We start from the raw sequence: 27,365 nt of genomic DNA on the forward strand, positions 1-27,365 counted from the left end.
CCTTAATTATTTTATGTTAAGTGACAACACTGAAAGTAGTATATCCTTAATGAAGCAGTAGGAGAGCAGTTTTATTGTCTCATGATTTATCATTTTGTATTTCAGGAAGCTGAATATCATTCCATTCTTATTACCCATATATTGCATAACTGTATCTTTGGAAGGGAGATGAGGAGGGAGCCTACCAATGTCAGGACAGAATTAGGAGAGGATGGAGATGTATATAGATTTAAAAAGCACATTCAAAATGATCATTACTCGATTTAGCTGTGACAGTTGTATATTTTTAAACTTCAAAGAATTCTAGAGGATACACATTTTGATTATCAAAAGGGAGCACAAATTTAAAAAGTTTGAAGATCTCTGTGCTAAATCCATGCTGCTTTACATTAGAGTGGGATAATCCAATAAAATATCTCACCCATGAGCAAATCAGAATTCTAGGAATTCTTTGTACTAGAGGAGGTGATACTAAATAACATGCCTCTGTGTAACTGTCTACTGAGTTCTTTAATCAGAGTAAGTTTAGAATTTAAATTTGGCATATGCAAAGTAGAACTTTCCTACCTATCTAAAGCATGCCTACACTTATCACCAAAAGTAGGTATACTTGAACAGTAAACACAACATTTTAACTTAGTGATTTATAAGGCAGAAAATAAGTTCTTAGTCACTTTCCTTACAGCCACTTTTTCATCCACAAAGAAGGCAACAGCCATAATCTTTTTAAATAAAATAAGTGGAACCATAATTAGTTAAAGTCCAGATTATTAAAAATCTTGAGTCTTCACTCCCCCCTCGACTCCCCCCTGCCCTGGTCTCAGTAATTTCTGGGCACATGCGAGCAGCAGAGTTGAGGATTAGGGACAAGTTGGAAATTTTCTTAACCTGTTGGCAGCAGTTACCACGTAGAAATGTTTCTTGAGGTGAAGAGAGAAACCAAAAAACATATTTTTAGATCAGTTGCTTTAAGAAGAGTTAATAAAAGGACTAGTGAAAACAAGATTTTAGCAAAATTATAATAGAACAGTCACATGACTTTCAGGAGCATGTTTGGAGCACATAGTAAGTGAGAAAATATACTTGTATTCTGGCTCTCTAAGTAAAGCTATTTTTTGTTTGTGTTTTTAGCAAAGATCTGAGTCAGTATCAAAATGTTGGAAAGTCACTTCCCTAGAAAACAGTTGTTTCTAAGATAGTTTTTATGTCTATATTTCCAAAGAGTTCTGTTGTAAACAAAATTATGAAACTTTTAAAGCTTAATAGGGATTTTCCAGCCCCTATTTCTGAAATGTGGAGGAATCAGGCCACAAGCTACAAGCAGTTCTGAGAACTTCAACTATTGTCATTGAGAACATTCACTCAAATGTCATTCTGTTACTTCAAATGTCCAGTAAGTGTAAGCTAAATGCCACTTTTATGCCAGTTGTTTTTGGTTTGTGACATTTTTTAATTAGGCTAACAATTTTGACATGAAAGACTTTTTTCTTCCCAAATAACCTTTCTATTTAGAATCAAAATGTAAGTAAAAACTTAGCTACTCTTCTTTCAAAGGACATATCAAGAAGACATGCTGCCTTCATTTAAAGAAAAAACAGATACCTTCCATTTTCTCTGAGCCAAGTATTTCTGCAGCAATAGTTGGGACTTGAGACGAACTTCACATTTTGAAGCTTTGGCAGGCAAATTACTCAACCACTCATGTTTTAGGCACTGTGTGGCACTCATTCTGCAGCTGTGAAACAAAACAGTAATTGAGACTTTTGGTTGGTGTTGCCTTTTCTGGATGTCCACAAATTAATTCAGTGGGGTAAAAAGCCTGAGCTAGTGGAACAGATTAATCATTTAGGCAGGTTCATGCCGTGTACTAAAAAGGGAACTCATGTCTAGAACTCCACTCCTTAGAAGCATAAGAAAGTTGTTCAGCAAAATGTTCCCTGCCCTCAGTAGAGGGAATATATCCCAGTGATAAACCACCCCCTCCCAGAGAGAGCTGGGGAACTGAGGCAGGGCAGTGGAAGGCCAGCTGTGCCTAGAAGTACTCTTAAGATAGTAAAAGATCATGAGCCTTGAAAAATCCTCAGTCTCTCCTTCCAGAGAATAATGTCAATTTGTTCATCTGAATTAGAAATATTTTTTCTCTTATCACTTTTCACAATCAGAAAGCAACAAAATTATAATGGCCAGGGAACTATGAGCTGTCTCGGAGCCCAAACTCTTGGGACTCACCCCTGCATCACTTGCAGTTATTTTTCTATGTCTGAGTATCAGAAACTCAATGGCTTCACCATGACTGATGTAGCTGCTGAAAACTAGGTAGGCCTTCACTATCAAGAAATGAGGTTTCCTGGCCTTTGTTCTGGGGAATAACATTTGCACATCTCAACTTTTTTTCAAGATTAGCCTATTAATAATGATACTTGGTAATAGGACTAATTTTTAAATATGATCCTTTCTAAAACTCTAGGTTTTATGCTCCTAGTTGTTTGTTTTTTAATTGATTTCCTTCATCCCTTTCCCTGCTGCCTTTTTTCCTCCAAAGAAGTAGCAGACTAAGAAACCCTGGACAGAATCAGCCCATAGGAAGCCCAGCACCAGCCTGCTCTTCACAGCACCCAGGTGAGCAGTTACCATCAGAAAGGTTCATGAGTGATGTTCAATAATGAGTACCTCTTCTCCTTGACCAGCAACTGGGAAACAAAGTCCTTGGCCTCCTCCGACAGCCCTTCAAAGGTGTCAGTATCGAAATCCCAAGTGCAGTTCACAATGAAATTCATGGTCTCTGCATCTGTTTCCCCTAGAAATGGGGACAGACCACTGAGTCTATAGAGAAGAGAAAGGACTGTCAGTATCAGGAAGCCACATCTGCCAACATGCATTGACAAGACAGAGACTCTTACAAGGTTCAAGCAGAACTAACTGGAACCTCTATTATCTCTCCACAGGAGATGGTTCAGTGTGTTTGGTTAGGGGAGGAAGTGGCAGGATTGAAAATTTGGAGGCAGGAAGAGTGTTTTAATAAATCCCCAGCCATGCTTACCTTTTTAACTCTTACTTGAAGTAAAGGGTAAATTGGGACCTAATCCAATATGTCCACATATCAGGTACATATTGACTTAATATAAAAATAGCTTAGCATGTCTGAGACAGCCAGCCCAATTTAGATAATAGTCAGGGCTCAGGGGCCAAAGGAAAACTGGCTTTATTAGACCCTTCCAGAGTGAGGGTGGAGAGACAGGGCTGGCCTTGGCCTTGAACTTCCCCCTCCTGGTGCAGCACATATCCAAAGTGTGGGACACAGGTAGCAATTATACCACAATGATAAGACTGGGAGCAAAGCATGACTTTGACCTGTGAGGAAATAGCCCACAGAGAGAGGAACATGTTTAGTCTGTACACAAATGTCCTCTCTGCCCATCCTAACTGCTTCCTCAGCCCATAGAAAACACCGAGTGCAGAGCAGGAGGGACAAGGTCAGATGATGCTGCAGTGTCCTGCCCTGCCCATCCCCTCTCCTTACCACTCTGGTGCACTCCAGCCCCACTTGGACTGCAGCACCTGCATTTCTTTGCTAGAGAGCCTTCTGTCTAGTGGAAGCTGCTTTTTCCACCCAGAAGTTTCTGGGAATTAATGCTGCTAGATCAGCCCACAAGCAATAATTGATAGAGTTGGTATAGGAATACCTCAACCCTCTCACCCATCAGATGTAATGACTCCACCAGAGATCCCAGCAGTCCCCCCAGGATTAAACTCCAGTTACCAGCAGTTGGTAACTGACTCAGTAACTGCTTTAAAGGTTGTCTTCCCCCATCCCGCTTCCCCACTCATCTGTTGGTGTTTCCTGGGAACAGCTCCCAAATAAACTACTCACACTCAAAGTTTTGCTGCTTCTAAGGTTACCCAAACTAAGACAGCCCCATCCCCACTGAAAGCCAGGCCCAGGGCACTCACAGCATGTAGATGATGACTCCCACACTCCACATGTCCGTGGGGAAGGAGACAAACTCATAGTTGACAACTTCCGGGGCCAGGAACTCAGGAGTGCCAAAGTTCACCTTCAGCTTCTCCCGGGGCTTATACCTGGGGAGGTGCGGGGCAGCAGCGGCGGATTAGTGTAGAAGACCATGGGAGTGAGCCCTGGGAGATGTGGAGTGTGGGACTAATTCCTGGTGGGAACTAGACATTCCCCAACCCTTCCTGTCAGCCATCTGCTTGGACCTCACATTCCACCACACATGTGGTTTACTGGGTAATCATCATATCACCAGGACCTTCAGACTTTTCTAAGTCACCAGGAAAAATCAGAAAATCACAGTTCTCTAGGCAATGACAATCAGAAAAGGAAAGACCAATATACCTTAGTCCCAAGCAGCCACAAGATTCGGCTTAAACAAACTGGGTGGAAGCTGTGTGTGGAGGTCTGCTGTTGGTGTGGGCAGTGTGGTTGGGGAGAGGACAGGAAGAATTAGGAAAAGGAAAAATGCTCAACATTACTAATCATCAGGAAAATACAAATCAAAACCACAATGAGATTCCATCTGACACCATCAGGATGGCTGCTATCAAAAAAAGTGTTAGCTGAGATGTGAAGAAATTGGAATCCTTGGCAGTGAGAATGTAAAATGGTGCAGCCACTCTAGAAAACAGTATGGTGGTTCCTCAAAAAATTTAAAGTAGAACAACCATATGATCCAACAGTACCACTCTGAGTATATATCCAAAAGAATCGAAAGCAGAATCTTGTTCATAGCAGCATTATTCACAATAGCCAAAACGTAGGAGCAACTGAAGTGTCTGCCAGTGGATGAATGGATAAGAAAAATGTGGCATATACATGCAATGGGATATACTGTTCAGTCTTAAATGGAAGGAAATTCTAACACATGCTACAATACAGATGAACCTTGAGGACATTATGCTAAGTGAAATAATCCAGTCGCAAAAAGACAATACAGTATGATTCCACTTAGATAAGGTACCTGTAATAGACAAATTCAGAGACAAAAGGAGAATGGTAGTTTCCAGGGACTGGGACAGGAGAAAAATGAGCTATTGTTTGCAATGAAAGTTTTGCAAGATAAAAAGTTTTGCAAGATGTGAGTTCTGGAGGTTGGTTGCATAACAATGTTAATGTACTTAACAGTAGTGAAATCTTAAAAATAGTTAAGTTGGTAAATTTCATGTTACGTATTTTCCACAGTTAAAAAAGAAAAAAAATTTAGAAAAAGTTCTGGACATAAAGTTTAATGGTGATTAGAAAAGAGAGATGATGGTTGAGGAGGAAGGGGAGTGAAGCAACAAAAGATAGTTCTGAGAATCACTCTTGAAGAAGAAAGTCTGTAACTAAAATTCAGTGGGCAACAACTAAGATGTCCCTCAGTAGCTGAATGGACAATGGAATAGTATTTAATGCTAAAAAGAAATAAACTATCAAGCCATAAAAAGACATGGAGGAAACTTAAATACCTATTACTAAGTGAAAGAAGCCAGTCTGAAAAGGCTACATACTATATGACTCCAAGGATGTGACACTCTAAAAAAGGCAAAATGTAGAGACACTAAAAAGATGAGCAGTTGTCAGGGGTTGTGCTGGGGATAGAGGGGGAGATGAATAGGTAGAGCACAGAGGATTTGTAAGGCATAAAATATCATACTCCGTATGATACCATAATGATGGATCCATGTCGTTATATACTTGTCCAAACTCATAAAATGTACCACACCAAGAATAAACTGTAAACTATGGATTTGTAAACTATGGTGACAATTCTGTGTCAGTGTAGGTTCATCAACTGCAACAAATGTATCACTCTGGTGGGGGATGTTGATAATGGGGGAGGCTATGCATTTAAGGGGACAGGAGATACATGGGAAAGCTTTGTACCTTCCCCTCAATTTTACTGTGAAACTGAAACTGCTCTAAAAAGAGTTAATTTTAAAATGTACTGGGTATTTCCTGTTTGCCAAGTACCATGCTCAAACTTTTACACACACACACACACACACAAAATCTCTTCTCATCCTCACAACAGCCCTGTAAAATAAGTAAGATTACTGTCCCCATTTTAGAGATAAGGCCACTGAGAATAAAATGAATATTCTGCCAATGTGCCTGCTTCCTTTAAACCAGGGAGGTGAGTTGTCAAAGAGCAGTCTCTTCTCTTCCAAATTTGCTGATAGGTAAATGAAGACCTGGAGCCAGCATAACCTACAGCCATCCAGTGAAAGAGCAACAGGCTTACTTTGGTGACCTTGTAGTAGGAAGGTAGGAAGCAAGGCAGCTGGAAGAGGGCACAAGCCCTCTGATAGCCTGCTCCTTCCCTGCACTGCAACCGACTCAGGGCCAATGAGTCAAACTGAGAGGAACAGCCTTCCCCTAAACAACGACCACTCTGTGCAGACAGTCCCCAGGGAATGCCGCAGTGTCCTCCAGCACTCAGGGCCCGTAAGCGGACAGTACACTGCTTCATTGTGTGTGGAAAAAAGACCTTTGTTAAATATATGGGTGTATAAGACAATTTGAAGATTCTAATTTTGTTTTTGGTTTAAAATTGTGAGGATTTTTGTTTAGAAAGTATATAAAGTATCTATTACTTCTGATAGGGGTACTGTACCTTTCTGTATTCAGATGAAAATTGGTTTTAGTATTTAGTGTAGATGTAGTCTAGCAAATGTATTTGCAACTATATGTGGCCAATGCTGTGTGATACATACTTTTTTCAATGTATGAAACTTACTCCCCCCACAAAAACAAAGGTGGAGCAGAGGAAGAGAAAAAGAGGAGGGAAGGCCCAGGCCCTCAGCCTCTGGAAGCTACTTTCCAGTTGCATTATCAGTCCTACTGGTTCATCCTGCCCCAGAGCCTCATCCTGTATCATGTGATTTAAAGCCCCTCCCACTGGTGGTGGCATGTGTTGCCCCATCTCACTGATGCTGGGCTTGGCCATATGAGCTGCCCAGCCAATAGAATGTGGGTGGGAGGGACAGTGGGCCAATTCCAAGCCAAGAATTGTAAAAGCTTGTCATCTTGCTGTTCTGCCATCGCCATGAGAAGAGAATTAGAGACAGATGGAGCAGACCTGTCCTCACTGGTCTGTATCTTGGATCCAAGCCCAGCACAGCTCAGCCCATATCAACGATTCCAACCAAGAGTATGTGGGTGAATGTTTAACAACCAGCTACCTGGTTGTTGGTTTTTTTTTAAGGCCTGATTTGTAGCATTTGCAATTTCTTTGCTGTAAATACTGATTTTATTATGGCTGATTTCGTGATGTCACTGAAAACAGAGTTGGCAAGAGATGTGCAATAGCACACTATTCTATAGTATTTCCACCATATAGATTCAATAGGCATAACTAACCTCCTGAGCATAAATAATAATGAAATGAAGTAAAATAATTAGCAAGTGATAAGTTTTTAAAATGTAATATCTTTGTTTTTAATACAATTTCTTTAATTGTAAGTTTATACAATTTAAATTTAATGATGGCCATGTTTTAACAAGTGTATTACAGGATTTCATATCATGAGCTAGTATGAGTTGGGTCTACTGATACTGACTCACAAATGTATAGATGAGAATAAAGACTTTAAAGCAACTGCATTTTGGGGTAATTTGTTATACGGCAATATCACGGCAATAGCTAACCTTAACTCTGTGTCAAAATATCCACCAAGACCTCCTCTCCTGATTCCCAGCACAAAGCTGTCCGTGACCAAAGGGTCACATATGAGGCTGTAGCCTCAGGGGTTGGGTAGGCACTTCCTTGCCCCATCAAAGGATCTGATGAAATTGGCATGGAGTCCAATCTAAGCACTAGACTGGGAGTCAGGAGGCCAAAGCTGTACCCAGCATACTGGAGAGCAAGCTTACACAAGATACTTCCCATCCTGTACCCATCCTTGACCCTTGACATGTCCCTCTTTAGACCCACTGTGGCTTTCACTGCCTACCCTGTGTAATGCTGATCCCTCTTGCTCAATGTCATAGCCTCTGAAGGTTTGTATGTGCCCCACATTCTACTAAGGGACATAACCCCACTGAAAATCTCAGCACCTTCTAATAGCTCCACCCAGAATACAACTTTGTGTTTTGTTAGTTAGTATTACAAGGAGAAATTAGCACTCCCTCCTTCACTACAGTTATTCTGGAGTATAAAATATGTTCTCTCAACCTGCACATCCCCTACCCCCACCCCCCAGATCCTTCCTCTTAGAATACACTTGCCTGGAAGCAGGCCAATTTGGCAAAAATCACCTTGGCAAAAGCCAATTTGCCAAATGATCCTATTACTAGATGACCAGTTTGCCAGACTATTGAAGATGTTTTTGATGTTTCCCTTTCATCTCACACCTGGAACCTGTCAGCCCAGCTCAACTCCATTGAGTTCAGTTTCCTGAATATCACGTGTTTCAGGGACCTGTTCTTCTCCAGTGCCCAGCTGTTTTAAGTGGGTACCCTCTGAAATGTAGTTCCCTGTGTTTAATTTCTTGAACTTGTTGTCTGCCTCTGGCCCACCAGCAAAATTCCTGTAATCAGTGCCCTTGACCAGGATCACAAATTTGTCTGACAATTTTGGACGGATGGTCTGACAGTTTTTGGCTTAATTTTGACTTAGCTGACTTTTAGCAAATTGGCCTGTAGTCTTTCCTACCTCCCCAACAGCTAAGACTGAATGGCCTGACGTTCAAGACTCCCATCAGTGCCTTCATCTCCTACTGCATCTTCCTCCCCCAGGTCAGCCTGCTCACGCACAGTGTGCACCTTATTCTCACTCTCCAGCTGCCCCTCAGGTGGTTACTTCTTGCTCTGATTTCACAGTATGTCAGTGTAAATACTCATTTGGCAATTGGTCATCTGGCATTTGGGAGGGTATTGCATATCCCAGGGTGTGATTCCCAATGACAGGATGGCCCTACAGTGGGTGAGCATGGGTTCTTGTGGGAGGCAGAAAATCTTAGCTATTAACAGTGGTTTGTGGCTCTCCACAGGGCCACAGTACATTAACAGATACACAGTACATCAGTGGTATTAAATTTCATGGAGAGGGGCCTGGCGATTAGGAAATAAATGTTTAAAAAGGCTCTTTGAGGGGGCAGGCAGTGATAATTAAAGATAGGCTGAGAAACAGTGCTCTAGTATGTAAGACATAAGACATCATTTGGGAAAATATTAAGCAATTTTTTTACATTATGGACAACGTGATTTTTTAAGCATTTGGGCTGGGGGATCTGGTATTCATAAAATACAGCAGACCATAAAGGGGATCCAGAAGGTACAGTGGGGTGATATGAACTTTCCTCTGTTGTTCTAATGATATCATACTTGGCCTCCCATCATGTGGGGCACTTAAAATGATTTTTTACCCCTGAAAAGGGTAACATTCACCACTCCAACCAGCAGAAAAGTGATGTAGGAAGAAGCCTGCCACTGTGGTTTAGATTGCCACCTCTAGGAGGCAGGAGCTGAACCCTGGGGGCTGACCTCTGGTGAGCAGTTGTGCCTCCAGGAGGATGAGGTTCTGCTTTCTTCCCCTTGTGGATGGAGTAGAGGATACCATAAGTCCCATCAAGTGACAAGAACAACTTCGTGGAAAATGATCATGAGGGTAAGAGAAAATTTTAAGAGTTGAAAATTCAGCTGTGGTGTGAAGACCTACCTAGGAAATATGTGATTCCCAGAGAAATGCCATTCTTCATGGAAATAGAATTCTGGGGAAAGCCTGGAGGATAGGCACACAACAACTGCCATATTTAAAGATTGTGGATGCTCAAAGATTTGGGGGACAGCCCACCCCAACGCCAAGGGTCTGCTACTAAGAACCCACACCACTGGGTGTGCGTGCCATGGGCAAGAGCCCTATAGAGGCATGACACTCATCATGCATGACTGCGCAAGATCACACAGAAAACTGTCTATACTTCACTAGGCACTAGATACTTTTTAATGTTTACCTTATGCACTTGAAACTTGAGAACCTAACCACCTAATAGGATGGCTCTGCACCGTTGATGTATCATCTCTTTTAACGTTCATCACTGCCCTGTGTCAGCAGGTACTTCACTATATCACCATTTTACCATGACTTAACCCAGTTCTGAGGGGCCCAGAACCACTTATCCACAGCACCGCCCTTCACTGTCATCTGTGCACTTTCCTATTTGACTTAGTCATTTCCTGGAGGGCAGGGATGGTGATGTATATCATACAGCCCAACATCTCCTGGCCCCTGGAGGCCTGGGGGATGAATAGAATTGAGCTGCCCAGAACCCCCATGCCATGGCCTCCTGTTAGCCATCATTCCCCTCTCTGCTCAGACAGGCAGTTTGAAACACAGTTAATTCCACAGCCTTTCAGAGAGAAGCAGAGCCCACAGCACAAAGCCACCCACTGCGGTAATAATAGGGCCTATCTGCACAATTGAAAGCCACTAGCATCTTAATGACAAAGCTTTCTTGTGTCAGTCCCAAAATTCAAAAATTGGTTGAACTGTGGGTAACCACACCCAGGAGAGCCAAAAAAATGCCCAAGGAGTTTTTTCAAAGTACCTAAATAACCCCCTTACCTTCTGGCCAGCCCGAAGTCAATAATCTTAACTTGGTGTCCTGTCTGATTGACACACAGTATGTTCTCTGGCTGGGAAAGAAAAAGAAATCTGTTTAACTCAATCAACTGCTAAGGTCTGCAGCTCCCACACTCACATAAATAGGTCTCTGTTTCCCAGCCCCCAAGGGAAATGAATAGCTCACTGCAGCACTACAGGGATATATAGACAGTGAAAATAGATAAAGTAGATGGGTGTGAGACAATAAGGAGTGGTGTGAACTGTGAAGAAGTAGAGGACTCCTGCCTATATAATGCAGCTCTGCTGGTCACCATGCAGGAATGCAGGCCCAGTTGCCAAAGTTTCTTAGGCTTCAAGAAAAGCCAGAAATAGACATTTCTTTATGTGAAAATTCCATGCTATAAATGTTGACAACTAAATCAAATTTAAATATACATTTTCCTGTATGTTGCAGATTTGGCCCATAGGCTGCTTGTTTGAGACTGTTGGCTTGGGGTGGTGATTCCAAACTTTGGCTGCACATCACAATTATCAGGGGAGCTCTCAAAAGTCCCAATGCCTAGGCCCCAATCCTGAACAATTACATCCCAGAGTGGGACCAAAGCTTCAATAATTTTGTCAAGGACATCAGAGCTGCTAAATGTCCATCTTTTTTTGTGGTAATGGCTGTGACACATGGGATAAAGACCATGGTCTTGACATGCTTCTCCCTATAAGTCTTTCAGATCAGCTCTGAGTCCCTGAGGGAGCCTGGAACAAAACCTACTGCTTGTGCAGGACAAATTTGGATAGTGGTGGGGAGTGGGCACAGAGGTAGGGTTTATGGTAGAAAGGACCTGGAGGCCTGAGGCCCTCCATACTGAAACCTCAGAGTCTCCACCTATAAAAAAGGAATAATAACCTCTTCCTGCCTTCCTCCTGGGAGGACATGAGGATCAAATGACATAATATGCATGAAGCATTGCAGTTTCCAAAGCAAATGCAGGTACTTTCTCCCAGTAAAAGGTCTTATTGTTATTAATGTTATGATGGGGTTGTACAATTCTTCAGATATCTAAAATCTCCGTGTCTTCTTTATAAGGTGTAGAACAACATTGTCCAATAGAAATATAATGTAAGCCACATATATAATTTAAAATATTCTAGCAGCATTACTGAAATATAAATTATATAAATAATGATATTATAAAATTCACCATTTTAAAGTGTAAAATTCCATGGTTTTTAGTATATTCAGAGTTGTGTGATGATTATTATAATTTTAGAACATTTTCACACTTAAAAAAAAAACCCATACCTGTCAGCACTCTCCATTTTCCCTTTTGCTCCAAATGCTGGCAATGACTAATGTATTTTCTGTCTCTCTGGATTTGCCTTTTCCAGACATTTCGTATAAATGGAATCATAAAATTTTAGCCTTTTGCATCTGGCTTCTTTCACTTATAATGTCCTCAAGGTTTATCCATATTGTAGCAAGTATAAATACTTCATTCATTTTCATAGTTGAATAATATTCTATTGTATGTATATACCATATTTTGTTTATCTATCCACCAGTTAGTGAATATTCAGGTTATTTCCACTTTTTGGCTATCATGAATAATGCTTAAGAACACTTGTATACAAGTTTTTGTGTTGACTTATTTTTTCAGTTCTCTTGAGTATATGCCTAGAAGTGAAATTGCTGGGTCATATGGCAACTCTATGTTTAACATTTTAGGAACTGCCAAACTGTTTTCTAAAGTGGATGCACAAGGTTATAATCCCATCAGGAATGTATAAAGGTTCCAATTTCTCCACATTCTAGCCAACACTTCTTCTTGCCTGTTATTATCATTTTTTATTTTAGCTAGTCTAATGGGTGAAATAGTATCTCAATGTGGTTTTCATTTACATTTCTCTGACTAATGATGTTGAGAAACTTTCCATGTGCTTATTGTCCATTTGTATATCTTCATTGGATAAACGTCTATTCAAATCCTTTGCCCACTTTTAAATGTCTTTCTATTATTGAGTTTTAACAGTTCTTTATATTTGCAATATACAAGTTCCTTATCAGATATATGATTTGGAAATATTTTCTCCCATTCATGGGCTTTCATTTCATTTTCATGATGGTATCCTTTGAAGTATAAAAATTTTTAATTTTGCTAAAGTCTAATTTATAGATGTTTATTTTCTAGCTTGTGCTTTTGAGTCATATCTAAAATACCATTGTTTAATCCAGGCTCACAAAAATTTACTCTTATGTTTTCATCTAAGAATCTTATAGTTTAACTCTTACATTTAGGATCCACTTTGAGGTAATTTTGTATGTAATGTGAGGTAGGGACCCAACTGCACTCCTTTGCATGTGGATATCAAGCATGGCATCCCTGTACTATGCTGGGACATTTGTTGAAAGATTATTCTTTCCCCATTTAATTGTCATGGCACTGTTGTCACAAATGAATCAACCACAAATGTATGGGTTCGTTTTTGGACTCTCAATTGTATTTCATTTACCTATCTGTCCTTCCTTACTTTCATAATATATTGTTTTGATTTCTGTATCTCAGTAGAAAGATTTCAAAATTGGGAACTGTGATTCCTCCCAATGTGCTCCTGTCTTTCAAGACTGATTTTGATATTTTTTGTCCCTTGAACTTCCACCTGACGTTTAACACAAACACATTAATTTCTGCAAAAAATCCAGCTATGATTTTTATAGGGATCATGTTACAGCTGTAGATCAATTTAGGGAGTATTGCCATTGTCATCTTAATAATATTAAGTCTTCCGATTTATGACAATGGGATGTTATTCCATTTACTAAGGTCGTCTTTAGATTCTTTCAACACTTTTTCAATTTTCCGAGTTAGGAATTGACCTCTGTTAAATTTATTCCTAAGTACGGCACCGGAGCGGCCTGCATGAGCCTGTGGCAGCGGCGACCGAGCGACCTGGGAGCAGCCTGTGTGCACTGGCGGCGGCGGCACCAGAGGGGCCCAGGGGCAGCACGCGGGAGCCAGTGGTGGTGGCGGAGGAGTGGCCCAGGAAGAGCCGCACCCCCAGCAGCCACCCATAACCTCAGCCCAGTGCACAGCGGCCTGGGCCAGACAAAAAGGCTGCAATCAGCACACAGCTGCCCAGTGGAGGCACTGCTTTCACAGAAGAGAGCACACCCGGCATGCCTGCCACACCCTGCAGGGCTCTGTGCTACTCTGACGTAGATCCTGCCCACAGCAGCTTACAGGATTAACCCAGAGGCTGCTCCAGGAGTGTAGGTAACTGACACAGGCAGGAGAGAGGGGCAAAGTGACAAGCAAGCAGGAAAAGACTTTGTTCTCCCAGATGACACACATGCTACCTGCCTACAGCTAACTCTATCAACATGAAAAGGCAGAAGAATTTGGTACAGTCCAAAATTACCCAGACAACCCCCAAGAGAGGGCCTGGGGAGATAGACTTCAGCAATCACCCCAAAAAGAATTCAAAATACAGGTTATAACCATGCTGATAGATCTGCAGAGAAATATGCAAGACTTAAAAGAGCAAGTACAGAGGGAGAATACAGAAATGAAACAATCTCTGTAAGGACTTAAGAGCAGAATGGACAGGATGCAAGAGGCCATTAATGGAATAGAAATCAGAAAACAGGAATGCAGAGAAGCTGATGCAGAGAGAGATAAAAGGATCCCTAGGAATGAAAGAATACTAAGAAAACTGTGTGACCAATCCAAATGGAATAATAATCACATCATAGGGGTACCAGAAGAAGAAGAAGAGAGAAAAAGGGATAGAAAGTGTATTTGAAGAAATAATTGCTGAAAACTTCCCCAAACTGGGGAAGGACATGGCCTCTCAGAACATGGAGGCCCACAGAACTCCCAACACAAGGGACACAAGGAGGACAACACCAAGACATATAATAATTAAAATGGAAAAGATCAAAGAAAAGGACAGAGCATTAAAGGCAGCCAGAGAGAGAGAAAAGGTTACCTACCAAGGAAAACACATTAGACCATCATCAGACTTCTCAACAGAAACCTTACAGGCCAGAAGAAAATGGCATGATATATTTAATGCAATGAAACAGAAGGGCCTTGAACCAAGAATACTGTATCCAGCATGATTATCATTTAAATATGAAGGAGGGATTAAATAAGTTCTAAACAAGCAAAAGTTGAGGGAATTTGCCTCTCACAAACCACCTCTACAGGGTATTTTAGAGGAACTACTCTAGATGGAAGCGCTCCTAAGGCTAAATAGATGTCAACAGAGAAAATAAACTCACAGCAAAGAAATCAGACCAAATGCTAACTAAAGGCAAAAAAATAAAATTAACTACTCACAAAAGGAGTCAAAGAAAACACAAAAGAACACAGAATAAAACAACTAACATATAAATATTGGAGGAGGAGAAATAAGAAGAGAGGGAAAGAGTCATCAGACTGTGCTCACAATAGCTTAATAAGCAAGTTAAGTTAGACAGATAGTAAAGAAGCTAACCTTGAACCTTTGGTAACCATACATCTAAAGCCTGCAATGGCAATAAGTACATATCTTTCAATAATCACCCTAAATTTAAATGGACTGAATGCACCAATCAAAAGACACAGAGTAACAGAATGGATAAAAAAACAAGACCCATCTATATGCTGCTTATAAGATACTCACCTCAAACCCAAAGACATACACAGACTAAAAGTCAAGGTATGGGAAAAGCTATTTCATACAAACAATAGGGAGAAAGAAGCATGTGTAGCAGTAGTGGTATCAGACGAAATAGACTTCAAAACAAAGAAAGTAACAAGAGATAAAGGACATTATATAATGATAAAAGGGTCAGTCCAACAAGAGGATATAACCATTATAAATATATATGGACCCAATACAGGAGCACCAATATATATATGAAACAAATACTAACAGAATTAAAGGAGGAAATAGAATGCAATACATGCATTCTAGGAGACTTCAACACACCACTCACTCCAAAGGACAGATCCACTGGACAGAAAATAAGTAAGGACATGGAGGCACTGAACCACACACTAGAACAGATGGACTTAACAGACATCTTCAGAACTCTACACCCAAAAGCAGCAGGATGCACATTCTTCTCAAGTGCACATGGAACATTCTCCAGAACAGATCAAATACTAGGCCACAAAAAGAGTCAGTAAATTCCAAAAGACTGAAATTCTACTAACCAACTTCTCAGACCACAAATGCATAAAACTAGAAATTAATTGTACAAAGGAAACAAAAAGGCTCATAAACACATGGAGGCTTAACAACATGCTTCTAAATAACCAATGGATCAATGACCAAATTAAAACAGAAATCGAGCAATATATGGAGACAAATGACACTGACAGCATAAAGCCCCAACTTCTGTGGGATGCAGCAAAGGCAGTTCTAAGAGGAAAGTATATAGCAATCCAGGCCTATCTAAAGAAGGAAGAACATTCCCAAATGAAAAGTTTAAAGTCACAATGACTGAAACTGGAAAATGAAGAACAAATGAAGCCCAAAGTCAGCAGAAGGAGGGACATAATAAAGATCAGAGAAGAAATAAATGTAATTGAGAACAATAAAATAATAGAAAAAAATCAATGAAACCAAGAGCTGGTTCTTTGAGAAAATAAACAAAATAGATAAACCCCCAGCCAGACTTACTAAGAGAAGAAGAGAATCTACACATATCAACAGAATCAGAAATGAGAAAGGAAAAAATCACAATGGGCCCTACAGAAATACAAAAAATTTAGAGAATACTATGAATATGCTAACAAGCTACAAAACCTAGAAGAAATGGACAACTTCCTAGAAAAATACAACCTTCCAAGACTGATCAAGGAAGAAACAGAAAATCTAAACAGACCAATTACCAGCAACGAAATTGAAGAGGTAATCAAAAAAACTACCCAAGAACAAAACCCCTGGACCAGATGGATTCACAGCTGAATTTTATCAGACATATAGAGAATACATAATACTCATTATCCAGAAGTTTTCCAAAAAATAGAAGAGGAGAGAATACTTCCAAACTCATTCTATGAAGCCAGCATCACTCTAATACCAAAAGCAGGCAAAGATCCCACCAAAAAAGAAAATTACAGACCAATATCCCTAAAGAACATAGACGCAAAAATACTCAACAAAATATTAGCAAACCGAATTCAAAAATACATCAAAAGGATCATATACCATGATCAAGTGGGATACATCTCAGGGATGCAAGGATGGTACAACATTCAAAAATCCATCAATATCATCCACCACATAAACAAAAAGAAGGAAAAAAATCACATGATCATCTCCATAGATGCTGAAAAAGCATTTGACAAAATTCAACATCCATTCATAATTTTAAAAACCCTCAACAAAATGGATATAGAGGGCAAGTACCTCAACATAATAAAGGCCATATATGATAAACCCACAGCCAACATAATACTGAACAGCGAGAAGCTGAAAGCTTTTCCTCTAAGATTGGGAACAAGAAAGGGATGCCCACTCTACCCACTTCTATTCAACATAGTACTGGAGGTCCTAGCCATGGCAATTGGACAGAATAAAGAAATACAAGGAATCCAGATTGGTAAAGAAGAAGTCAAACTGTCCCTGTTTGCAGATAACATGATATTGTACATAAAAAACCCTAAAGACTTCACTCCAAACTACTAGAACTAATATTTGAATTCAGCAAAGTTGCAGGATACAAAATTAATACGCAGAATCTGTGGCTTTCCTATACACCAACAATGAATTAACAGAAAGAGAAATCAGGACAACAATTGCATTCACGATTGCATCAAAAAGAATAAAACACCTACGAAAAAAGCTAACCAAGGAAGTGAAAGACCTATACCCTGAAAACTACAAGACACTCTGAAGAGAAATTAAAGAGGACACTAACAAATGGAAACTCATCCCATGCTCTTGGCTAGGAAAAATTAGTATAGTCAAAATGGCCATCCTGCCCAAAGCAATCTACAGATTCAGTGCAATCCCTATCAAATTACCAACAGCATTCTTCAACGAACAGGAGCAAATAGTTCAAAAATTCATATGGAAACACCAAAGACCCCAAATAGCCAAAGCAATCCTGAGAATGAAGAATAAAGTGGTGGGGGGATCTTGCTCCCCAACTTCAAGCTCTACTACAAAGCCACAGTAATCAAGACAGTTTGATACTGGCACAAGATCAGACCCACAGACCAGTGGAACAGAATAAGGACTCCAGACATTAACCCAAACATATATGGTCATTTAATATATGATAAAGGAGCCATGGACATACAATGGGGAAATGACAGCCTCTTCAACAATTGGTGTTGGCAAAACTGGACAGCTACATGTAAGAGAATGAAACTGGATCATTGCCTAACCCCATGTACAAAAGTAAATTCGAAATGGATCAAAGACCTGAATGTAAGTCATGAAACCATAAAACTCTTAGAAAAAAACATAGGCAAAAATCTTTTGGACATAAACATTAGCGACTTCTTCATAAACATATCTCCCCGGGCAAGGGAAACAAAAGCAAAAATGAACAAGTGGGACTATATCAAACTGAAAAACTTCTGTACATCAAAGGACACCACCAATAGAACAAAAAGGCATCCTACAGTATGGGAGAATATATTCATAAATGACAGATCCAATAAAGGGTTGACATTCCAAATATATAAAGAGCTCATGCACCTCAACAAACAAAAAGCAAATAGTCCAATTAAAAAATGGGCAGAGGATCTGAACAGAAAGTTCTCCAAAGAAGAAATTCAGATGGCCAACAGACACATGAAAAGATGCTCCACATCACTAGTCATCAGAGAAATGCAAATTAATACCACAATGAGATATCACCTCACACCAGTAAGGATGGCCACCATCCAAAAGACAAACAACAACAAATGTTGGCAAGGTTGGGGAGAAACGGGAACCCTCCTACACTGCTGGTGGAATGTAAACTAGTTCAACCATTGTGGAAAGCAGTATGGAGGTTCCTCAAAAAGCTCAAAATAGAAATACCATTTGATCCAGGAATTCCACTCCTAGGAATTTACCCTAAGAAAGCAGCAGCCCAGTTTGAAAAAGACAGATGCACCCCTATGTTTATCGCAGCAATATTTACAATAGCCAAGAAATGGAAGCAACCTAAGTGTCCATCAGTAGATGAATGGATGAAGAAGATGTAGTACATAGACACAATGGAATATTATTCAGTCATAAGAAGAAAACAAATCCTATGATTTGCAACAACATGGATGGAGCTAGAGGGTATTATGCTCAGTGAAATAAGCCAGGAGGAGAAGACAAGTACCAAATGATTTCACTCATACGTGGAATATGTGGAATATATGTGGAATATAAGAACAAAGAAAAAACTTAAGGAACAAAACAGCAGCCGACTCACAGAACTCAAGAATGGACTAACAGTTACCAAAGATAAAGGGACTGGGGAACGTGGGTGGGAAGGGAGGGACAAGGTTGGGGGGAAGAAAGGGGGCATTATGAATAGCATGTATAATGTGGGGGTTGCACGGGGAGAGCTGTGCAACACAGAGAAGACAAGTAGTGATTCTACAGCATCTTACTATGCTGATGGACAGTGACTGTAATGGGGTTTGTGGGGAGGACTTGGTGATGGGGGGAGTCTAGTAAGCATAATGTTCCTCATGTAACAGTAGATTAATTATACCAAAAAAAGTTTATTCCTAAGTGTTTTATTCTTTTTGATAGTATTGTAAATGGAATTGTTTTCTTAATTTTATTTACAGCTTGTTGATTGTATTCTAGTATATAGAAATGCAATTGGTTTTTGTATATTTGTCTTATATCCTGCAAACTTGCTAAACTCATCTATTCCAGTAGTTTCTCTCCACCCTCCTTGGGATTTTCTATATACAAGATGATGGCATCTGTGAATAGAGACAATTTTACTTCTTCCTTTTCAATCTGGATGACTTTTACTTCTTTTCTTGATTAATTTTCCTGGTCAAAACCTCAAGTACAGTGCTTAATAGCAGTGGTAAGAGCAGATACCCTTTTCCTGTTCCTGACCTTAAGGAGGGAGCATCAGTCTTTTACCATTAAGTATAATGTTAACTGTGGGTTTTCATAGATGGCCTTTATCAGGTTGAGAAAGTTCCCTCTATGCCTAGTTGGTTTAGTATTTTCATTATGAAAAGTTGCTTGATCTTGTCAAGTGCTTTTTCTGTATCTGTTGGAATGAGGATGTGATTTTGTTATATTCTATTAATATGGCAAATTACATTGGTGATTTTCATATGTTAAACTAATCTTGCATTCTTGGGATAAATCTCACTTTGTCATGTGTATAATCTCTTTATATGTTTATTCGGTGTGCTACTATTTTATTGAGCATTTTTGCATCTATATTCATAAGGGATATTGGTCTGTAGTTTTTGTTCTTATATGTCTTTGGTTTCAAGATGAGACTGGCCTCATTAAATGAGTTAGAAAGTGTTCCCTTCTCTTCTGTTTTTTGGAAGAGTTCATAAAGAACTGGTGTTAATTCTTCCTTCTTTGCTTTGAGTTTAACTTGCTCTTCTTTTTCTAGCTCCTTAAGGTAGAATGTTATACTATTGATTTAAGATTGTTCTTCTTTTTTAATATAGGCACCTGCAGCTACAAATTTTCTTCCTGCTTTAGATGCATCCCATAAGTTTTGGTATATTGTGTGTTCTCATTTTCATTCATCTCAAGTATTTTCTAAAACTTAATTTTAATAATATATTTTATTTAACCAATATATCAAAACTATTATTTCAATAGGTTATCAATATATATTTCCCATTCACTTTTTATATAGTCTTTGAAATCCATTATGTATCTAATATTTATAGCACATCTCAAGTCAGATACTAAATTTTCACCAGAAATATTTTAGCTGTATTTAGATTTCATGAATTATTTGTGTTTAGATTTTATGAAATTCATAGTTGAAAAGTAAATTCATATATTGAAGTTGTTCCAAAATACTTAAAAGTTTACTAATAACTGAATAGAGTGTCAGTTTTTAAATTTAAATCAATGTAAGTTAATAAAATATGAAATTCAATTTCTCAGTCACACTAGCCACACTTAAAGTGCTGAACAGCCACACTGGTCAGTGACTACTATATTACACAGTGCAGCTCTGGGGCTTTATCCATACAATGTCCCTAGGACGTAGGTATTATTATTTCCCATTTTGCAATTGACGAGCTTATGTAAGATCAATCAGTAAGATCAAAGAACTTATGCAAGATCTCATGGCTGGGAGGGAGCTGAACCAACACAAGCCCTTCTCCTGGCTGGGAAATGGACCTTTGTAATTATTGCTTCTGGCTGCAGAGACACAGGGATTGCGGCAAAGGCTTTTCCTTGACCCAGAACCACAGAGCAGAATCCTGAGCTTCCACTAACTTCCCAATCAACAGAATAGCTGACTTAGAAGCCCTGGAATTAGCTCTAGTGAGCAGGGGACACTAAGGTCAATTCCCCACCATCCCCACTATTTTTCTAAGTACTCCAACCTTACAGTCTGATGTCAGTCTGAAGATGGTCAATGTGCAAGGAGCAATGTGCACCCACACAGGTCCAGCCAACCCACTTCCCATCTTCTGTGAGAAGCCACTGAAATTCCTGAAAGGGGTTGTAAAGAAATGCCCATCTGTTGGCCCAGCTGAGTGGGAAATCACAGAAATGTCCACCATGTATCAAGTGCTTCCTACCAGCCAGGCACTGCACCCAGTGCATGATACTCCTAGATCAATCCTAGTAGACAAAAGAAAGTGTAATGCATTATTTCAGTGAAATATGACATGGCACTTAAAGACATTTGTAGAAAAGATGTCTATAAATGCTATTAACTAAAAACGGCAAGTTTTAAAACAGGACAGAGTACAATCCCCTTTGTGTGTGTTTGTGTATCATACCAAATTGTTAATAGAGAAAACCTCTCAGCATAGAGATGGGGGAAAGAACTTTCACTGTGTATTTTATACATTTCTATATATTATACATGCCTGTATTTGTCACTACAGCATAAGTTCCTATTTTAATTTTTAAAAATGAATCTTAAAGATATCCTTAAATAAAAGAAGGTCATTGTATCATTTAATCTTCAAGTAACACTTAAACAGGTATAATTATCCACATTTTACAGATGGAAGAACTGAGGCTCAGAGAGGATCATGTCTTGCCCAAGACTTCAGAACTAGGAAATAGCAGAGAGCCAGGAGTGGCATCCACGATTGTTTATGACAGAGCTTTTGAGGATGAAAGAGCAGCAGAGGCTCAGAAAGCCTGGGCCCACCCACCAAAAGTCCAGGAGGAGCCTGACCTTGAGATCCAGGTGCAGGATGTAATGCTGATGGAGGTAATGCACACCCTCGCAGATCTGCTTGGTGAACAAGACTACATCCAGTTCCGTTAGGTGGTACTTCTCATCTGTGATCCGGTCAAAGAGTTCACCCCCATCCACACTGCCAGGGCAAAGGGAGAGGCAGGCACTGGTCTAAGTGAGGCTTTCAGAGGATTTGGCCACACTTATCATCAGCAGCCAAAAAAAGGCTAAGTCAGATCAACCTAAGGGTGTCATTACCGTCTAGGGTTAATGGGGACCTTTGCTCTGGCCCTGTTCCAGCTCAGAGTGCAGTGGTAAAAAGGAAGTAGTGGACCAAGGGAAGACTGAATTGTCTTCAGTGTTGATAATACAGGCTCACTGTGGATATTCTAGGCCAAAGTTGTAAATTTGTTTGCCTGCAGGGACCATCTAGTACCTACATGACAAGAACTCCAAATGGGCAAATCAGACCAGATGTGAGACAAAGGTTTTCTTAAAATACACAATATTTTTTGAATTTTGTTTTTCCAATTTTTATAGTGACATGCCATGACAAAATGTTTCACTCTCCTCAATTCTACCAGCAGGCAAGTAGCAAGACAAGCCCCCAAATACATGGCCTCCTAGTCCTTGGCCTCAGTTTCAGGGGTTAGTTGGGAGTGGTGGCAAATGGAAGACTAATTGGCCTGTCTACAAAGGTGAGCTGGTATACCACTTCCAGCTGGAAATGCAGGCCCAGCATTACTAGATCTTTTAAATTTTCAAGAAAAGCCAGAAATCTAGGTTTTAATGTGGAATCTCCAAATTTTCACCTGTTAACTAAATCAAAATTATTAAAAGTTGTATAGGCCACATCAACATACAACTGCAGATCAAATCAAGCTCACTGGCCACTGGTTTGTGACAAATGGCATTGTCCTCCATGCTCCATGTTGGAGATCAAGCAGAGGAGGTGATGACATTCCCTGGATGTCCCCAAGAAGGGAAGGGGACAGGGAGAGCTTTGCCTAGAACCATGGCCCCAAGCCTTAGCCCTGAGCCTGGCCTGTGGAGGAGCCACTGTCCCACCTCTCAAGACACTCACTACTCCATGACAAGGGTAAAGCTGTTCTTGCTCTCGAAGGCATCATAGAGCTGGATCAGATTCACATGGCTGAGCTGGTTCATGATATTGATCTCGTTCTTCACATCCTCCTTGCAGAGCCAGGGGGAGGGGAGTTTCCAAGAAATGTGTCAGGAAGAGGAGGCAGCCGTGCCTCCCAAGACACACACATGTATGCACATGCACACCCATCCCACATCCTTGTTTCCTGCTTTCACACCAGGTCTCTTACCACCCAAACCTTACAACAGAAGGGACCATAGTATGACCCACCCATTTCAGAGACAGGAAATCTGAGGCTCACTAAGAAAACCTGGAATCCAGGAGCCCCTGTTGCTGACTGGAGTGTGGGAGTCATGGGAAAGAGGCAGGGAAGGCAACCAGGTTTCCTGCTCAGTATGGGGCCCGGGGCAGATGAGAAGGAAGTGAAGGAGTCCTGAGCTTAGCCAGGGGCACTGGCTGGCTCAGGACAGACGCCTCACCCGGTCCTTGGCATTCTTCACTTTGATAATCTTGGCTGCCAGCAAGAGGCCTGTTGACCTTTCTGTGCACCTATGGACCTGGCCAAACCGGCCCCTGCAGAGACACAATGACACAGCAGGCTGAGAACCTAAGAGGCTCACCACACACATGGGCAGCCATCCTGTACCCTGCACTCTCTGATCCTAGCCCTCCTCCACACACACCACAGGATTATCCTGCACCCCAGAGGTACCATAGTCATCACTCCCACACCACCTAGGCTGCCCTGCACTCCAGGAGGCATCCCCCTCACCTGCTCTGTCCTGAAACCTAGAGAAGAACTCTTCACCTGTACCAAGTGGTCTATCCTACACAGGGGACATCCTCCAACCCCACACCGCCCAGCTGCCCTGTGCCTCAGGGGCCATCCCTCTTATCTGTCCCATCAGCCCTCCCAGCACCTCCAGTAGAGAGCCCCTGTGCCCACACTGTGTAGGCGCTCTTCACTCTGCACTTCAGCTCCTTCACCCCATGTGGCTCTCCTACACAACAGGGGACATTCTCTGCACTCCCCTCTGTGGACTATCCCCTTTCACATGCTGCTCCACTCTCGGCCTTGTTCAACTAAGCAGTTCCTGAGAATCACCCAGCACCCTGATGCTCCAGGTGTTTCTGCCCCACCTCCTACCCCTCCCTTGCCCCCATCAAGGCAGAAGACCCACCTACCCTCCCAGTACTTCATGCTGGCACACTGTGTAACCCGCTGAGGTCGAGGTCTCCTTGACACTCACCACCCGGTGCTCAAAAGGGGCTGGTGGGGCTGGACTGTCATCTGTTCAGAAGACAACAGTCTGTGAGCTTCCTACATGCAGCCCACACCTGTCCACACCCATCTCAGACCCACTTGGTTCAAAGGACAAACCCTTTGTCCTTCTCAAGAATCAACATTGGAGCTTCCCATTTGGCAGAGGAAGAAGCTGAGTCTCAGGGACGTAAGGTGACCATTCCAATGTCACAGTCAGTGACAGATGGGATTCAAACCTGGGTCCTTCAGCACCTACAACAGTGCTCTTCACAAGATGGAGAAGTTACGTCCAGTCTGCTCATTGCAGTAGAGAAGAGGTCCACGTTGGGTCAGTACAGCCCACAGGAAACAGAAGGCACATTTGAATGGGGTAATCGAGCACAGTTTAATGACAGGATTGTGTTTACAGGTACAAGCAAGGCTATGGAAACCAGCAAGGGTGGTATGACAGCTGGAGAAACACCCACCCTCCCTCTTCTTTCCCCTGTGGGTCTCCTGACAAGGCAAGGGAGGCCATGATAGAGGGTCAGCTCCCAGGGCCAGGGTCGGGGGGATGGCGGGTCTTGGGGTAAATAGAAGACTTGGAAAGATAAAAGCAGTCTATGATTTTTAAAAGAATATTGTCCTGTAGACATAAAGTAAATCTAGAAATGTCACATGATAAAGGAATAAAAGCAAATCCAGAATGCATACCAAACACAATGATATAAACCAGTTTGCACAGTTAAGGGCTAGAAGACCCTTGGAGGGAAGTCTGTGGCTTAGGTTGACATTTGTTCTGGGCTTGTTGTGGGAGCAGTCAGAGTTTTCCACTGACAATTCTAATACCTCTGAAACCATATACTGGGTGCAATGGAAATACTGCTATTTTCTCTTAATTTGTCCTAATACATGCAACAGTTTGCTCCCTAAAGTAGAAAGTTGAATTTGCGTTTGAGAGCATATTGCTCATCCTTTTTTGTATCTGCAAAGGTAAGCCCTGAGCCCTAGACTGCAAGGGGTAACATTTGTGGGTTTCTGTCACTGTTATTTTACTGGACCCCTAGAAAGGCCAGGAGAGCATGGAACCTTGGTGTGTGTCACAGAGTCCCAGTCTAGAATTTTGCTCAGAAGTTTCCTTTGCTGCACAGAAATGCCTTCTGTTCTGAGAGGCTGCAGAGCCATAAGGTTTACACAAAAGGTTCTCGAGCCAGACAGTCAAGTTCAGATCCCAGCTCTGCCAGCACTGACTCTCTGGCTTTGCGTGTGCTTCCAAACCTGTCTTGTGTTCTCTTGTATCCTCATTCCACAGGCTTGTGAGGATAAATACTGGCACAAATGCACGTGGCTCAGCATACAGTGAGCTCACAGTTAACCTTGGCTTTATCACCATCCCAAGTCTCAGAGAAGACTCTGAAGTCAGTCCTGTTTTCAGCTGTGTTTCAGGAATTAAGGGAGGCCTGTGTCGCACAAGGGGAGAGGAAGCAGCTGAAGAAGTCAGTGTGACTGGGCAACTGAGAGCTGAGATGTGCAGAACACAAAGCCTTCCTCAGGGACTTCTGGAACTTCCAGGGCAGGGAATCAGCAAAGGGTGGTCTTCCTGTAGTCATGGGATGAGGGTTTGGACCAAGGAGGGTATGACCCTAACAGCAGGAGAAGTTGAGGGTCTTCGGGTCACCGAAACACAAGGATACCTCCTACCACCACTGGGACAGAAAGCAGGTCAGCAGCCTCACCATGCCCTTCCCTATCCCAGGATGAGTAGTCAACTCACTGGATGAAAATGGCTGATAATGGATCTACCAGTTAATGGGTTTGTTTTAACAGATTTCTCTATCTCCATCCAGAATGATACCAATGGGTAGAAAGCTCAGGCAGCCAGGTGGCTCTGAGAAATTGGCCTAGTTGAGCCACAGGCTGTTCTGTCTTCAACTCATCTCCCTGGAAGCTGCAGGGAGGCCCGTGGAAATACCCTTCCAAACCCACTCACCTTTGGGGGCACAGCAATGGCCTCACTTACCCAGAACCAGGCGACCAGCCTCAGCTCTCAGGGGCATCTTCCTTCCTGCTTCCACTCTGCCCATGTCTCCAGCTGTGCAGTCCTTCCCCACCTCAGGGATTCCTGCTCCTGGGCCTTTGTCCTGCTGCAGGCCTGGAGCCCCAGCATTGTCTCCCTTGGCCCACCTGGCCCCACTCGGTCCCATGGTAGGCTTGGTGCCAGGCTCCTGCTTTTTCTCGGCCTTTGCTCCCCCATCACTGCTCCACTTCCACAGGGGGGAAAACTCACTGGCTCCTTTCGGGGTCTCTTTTCCTGACTCAGTCCCAGGGGCCTGAGACTCAGGTGGTTCCTGCTCACCTGGATGGGCAGCTGCTGGAGCCTCCACAGCAGGTGTGTGTCTGAGGCTGCCCCTTCGTGTCACAAGTAGCTCCCCAGGGGTATCCGTCTCTTGCACATGGATAGAGATCCTGGGGCAGAGAGAAATATGGCAAAGCAAGGACTCTAGAGTCAGAACAGACCTGGGTTCAAAATGCCGGCTGCTTCCACTCACTGATTGTGGCCCCTTGGCCCCAGTTTCCTCATCTGTTAATAGTAAGTGTTAGCTTAGGGTTGGAACCAGCAGACTCCAACCCCAGCTGCTCTGGATCCCTGACCACTGTTGCTTAGACAGGACAGCAGGGGAGATGCTGGCTTCAGGGACAGACAGTGCTATCAGCTCTCAGGATTCCTCAGGATGAGTGTCCAGGAAAGGCTTGAAGCAAACTGGTGGATAGGGGTGGGCACCAGATCCCTCTGAGGCCCTTGGAAACCTGCTTCGGCCCAGCAGTATTGTAGCCTAGAGGCAGGAGACATGACCGCAATACTCCCACCCTTTTCTGGGCCTCAGTTTCCCTTTCAGTTAAATGGAGAAGGGAGAGCCAGGTCAAACATCACCCTATTGTTTTTTAAATACAGGTCAGACACATTTTATTAAAATCAGGCAATTGCTCATAGAGTCTGGACTATGTGTTTCTCTTGAACACAGAGGCTGTGCTGGGCCTACATACCTGTATGGCTAAGGAATAGCTCTCCACTTCCCCACAAGCCCCACTGTACCCTGGCAATGCCAC

At 41.9% G+C, this 27,365-nt stretch overlaps 1 protein-coding gene across 3 annotated transcripts in view; it reads right to left on the reverse strand.

Moving 5' to 3' along the window:
* Positions 1-262: 262 nt before the first annotated feature.
* MYLK3 (myosin light chain kinase 3) overlaps positions 263-27,365 on the reverse strand; it is a 42,463-nt gene continuing 15,360 nt past the window's right edge. For 2 of the 3 annotated variants that reach the window (XM_017668422.3, XM_017668420.3), the window contains exons 4-13: positions 26,278-26,723; positions 24,200-24,305; positions 23,494-23,587; positions 22,994-23,103; positions 21,907-22,048; positions 10,566-10,636; positions 3,952-4,080; positions 2,671-2,823; positions 1,603-1,735; positions 263-920 (exon numbers count right to left, since the gene is read on the reverse strand). In XM_017668422.3, the coding sequence (XP_017523911.1) occupies positions 861-920; positions 1,603-1,735; positions 2,671-2,823; positions 3,952-4,080; positions 10,566-10,636; positions 21,907-22,048; positions 22,994-23,103; positions 23,494-23,587; positions 24,200-24,305; positions 26,278-26,723 (1,444 nt within the window). In that variant the 3' untranslated portion in view covers positions 263-860. The remainder of the gene's footprint in view (positions 921-1,602; positions 1,736-2,670; positions 2,824-3,951; positions 4,081-10,565; positions 10,637-21,906; positions 22,049-22,993; positions 23,104-23,493; positions 23,588-24,199; positions 24,306-26,277; positions 26,724-27,365) is intronic. The other variant, XM_017668421.3, reaches the window with a different exon arrangement.

The sequence above is a fragment of the Manis javanica genome, chromosome 17 (genome assembly GCF_040802235.1).
Source record: "Manis javanica isolate MJ-LG chromosome 17, MJ_LKY, whole genome shotgun sequence".
Taxonomy (NCBI): Eukaryota; Metazoa; Chordata; class Mammalia; order Pholidota; family Manidae; genus Manis; species Manis javanica.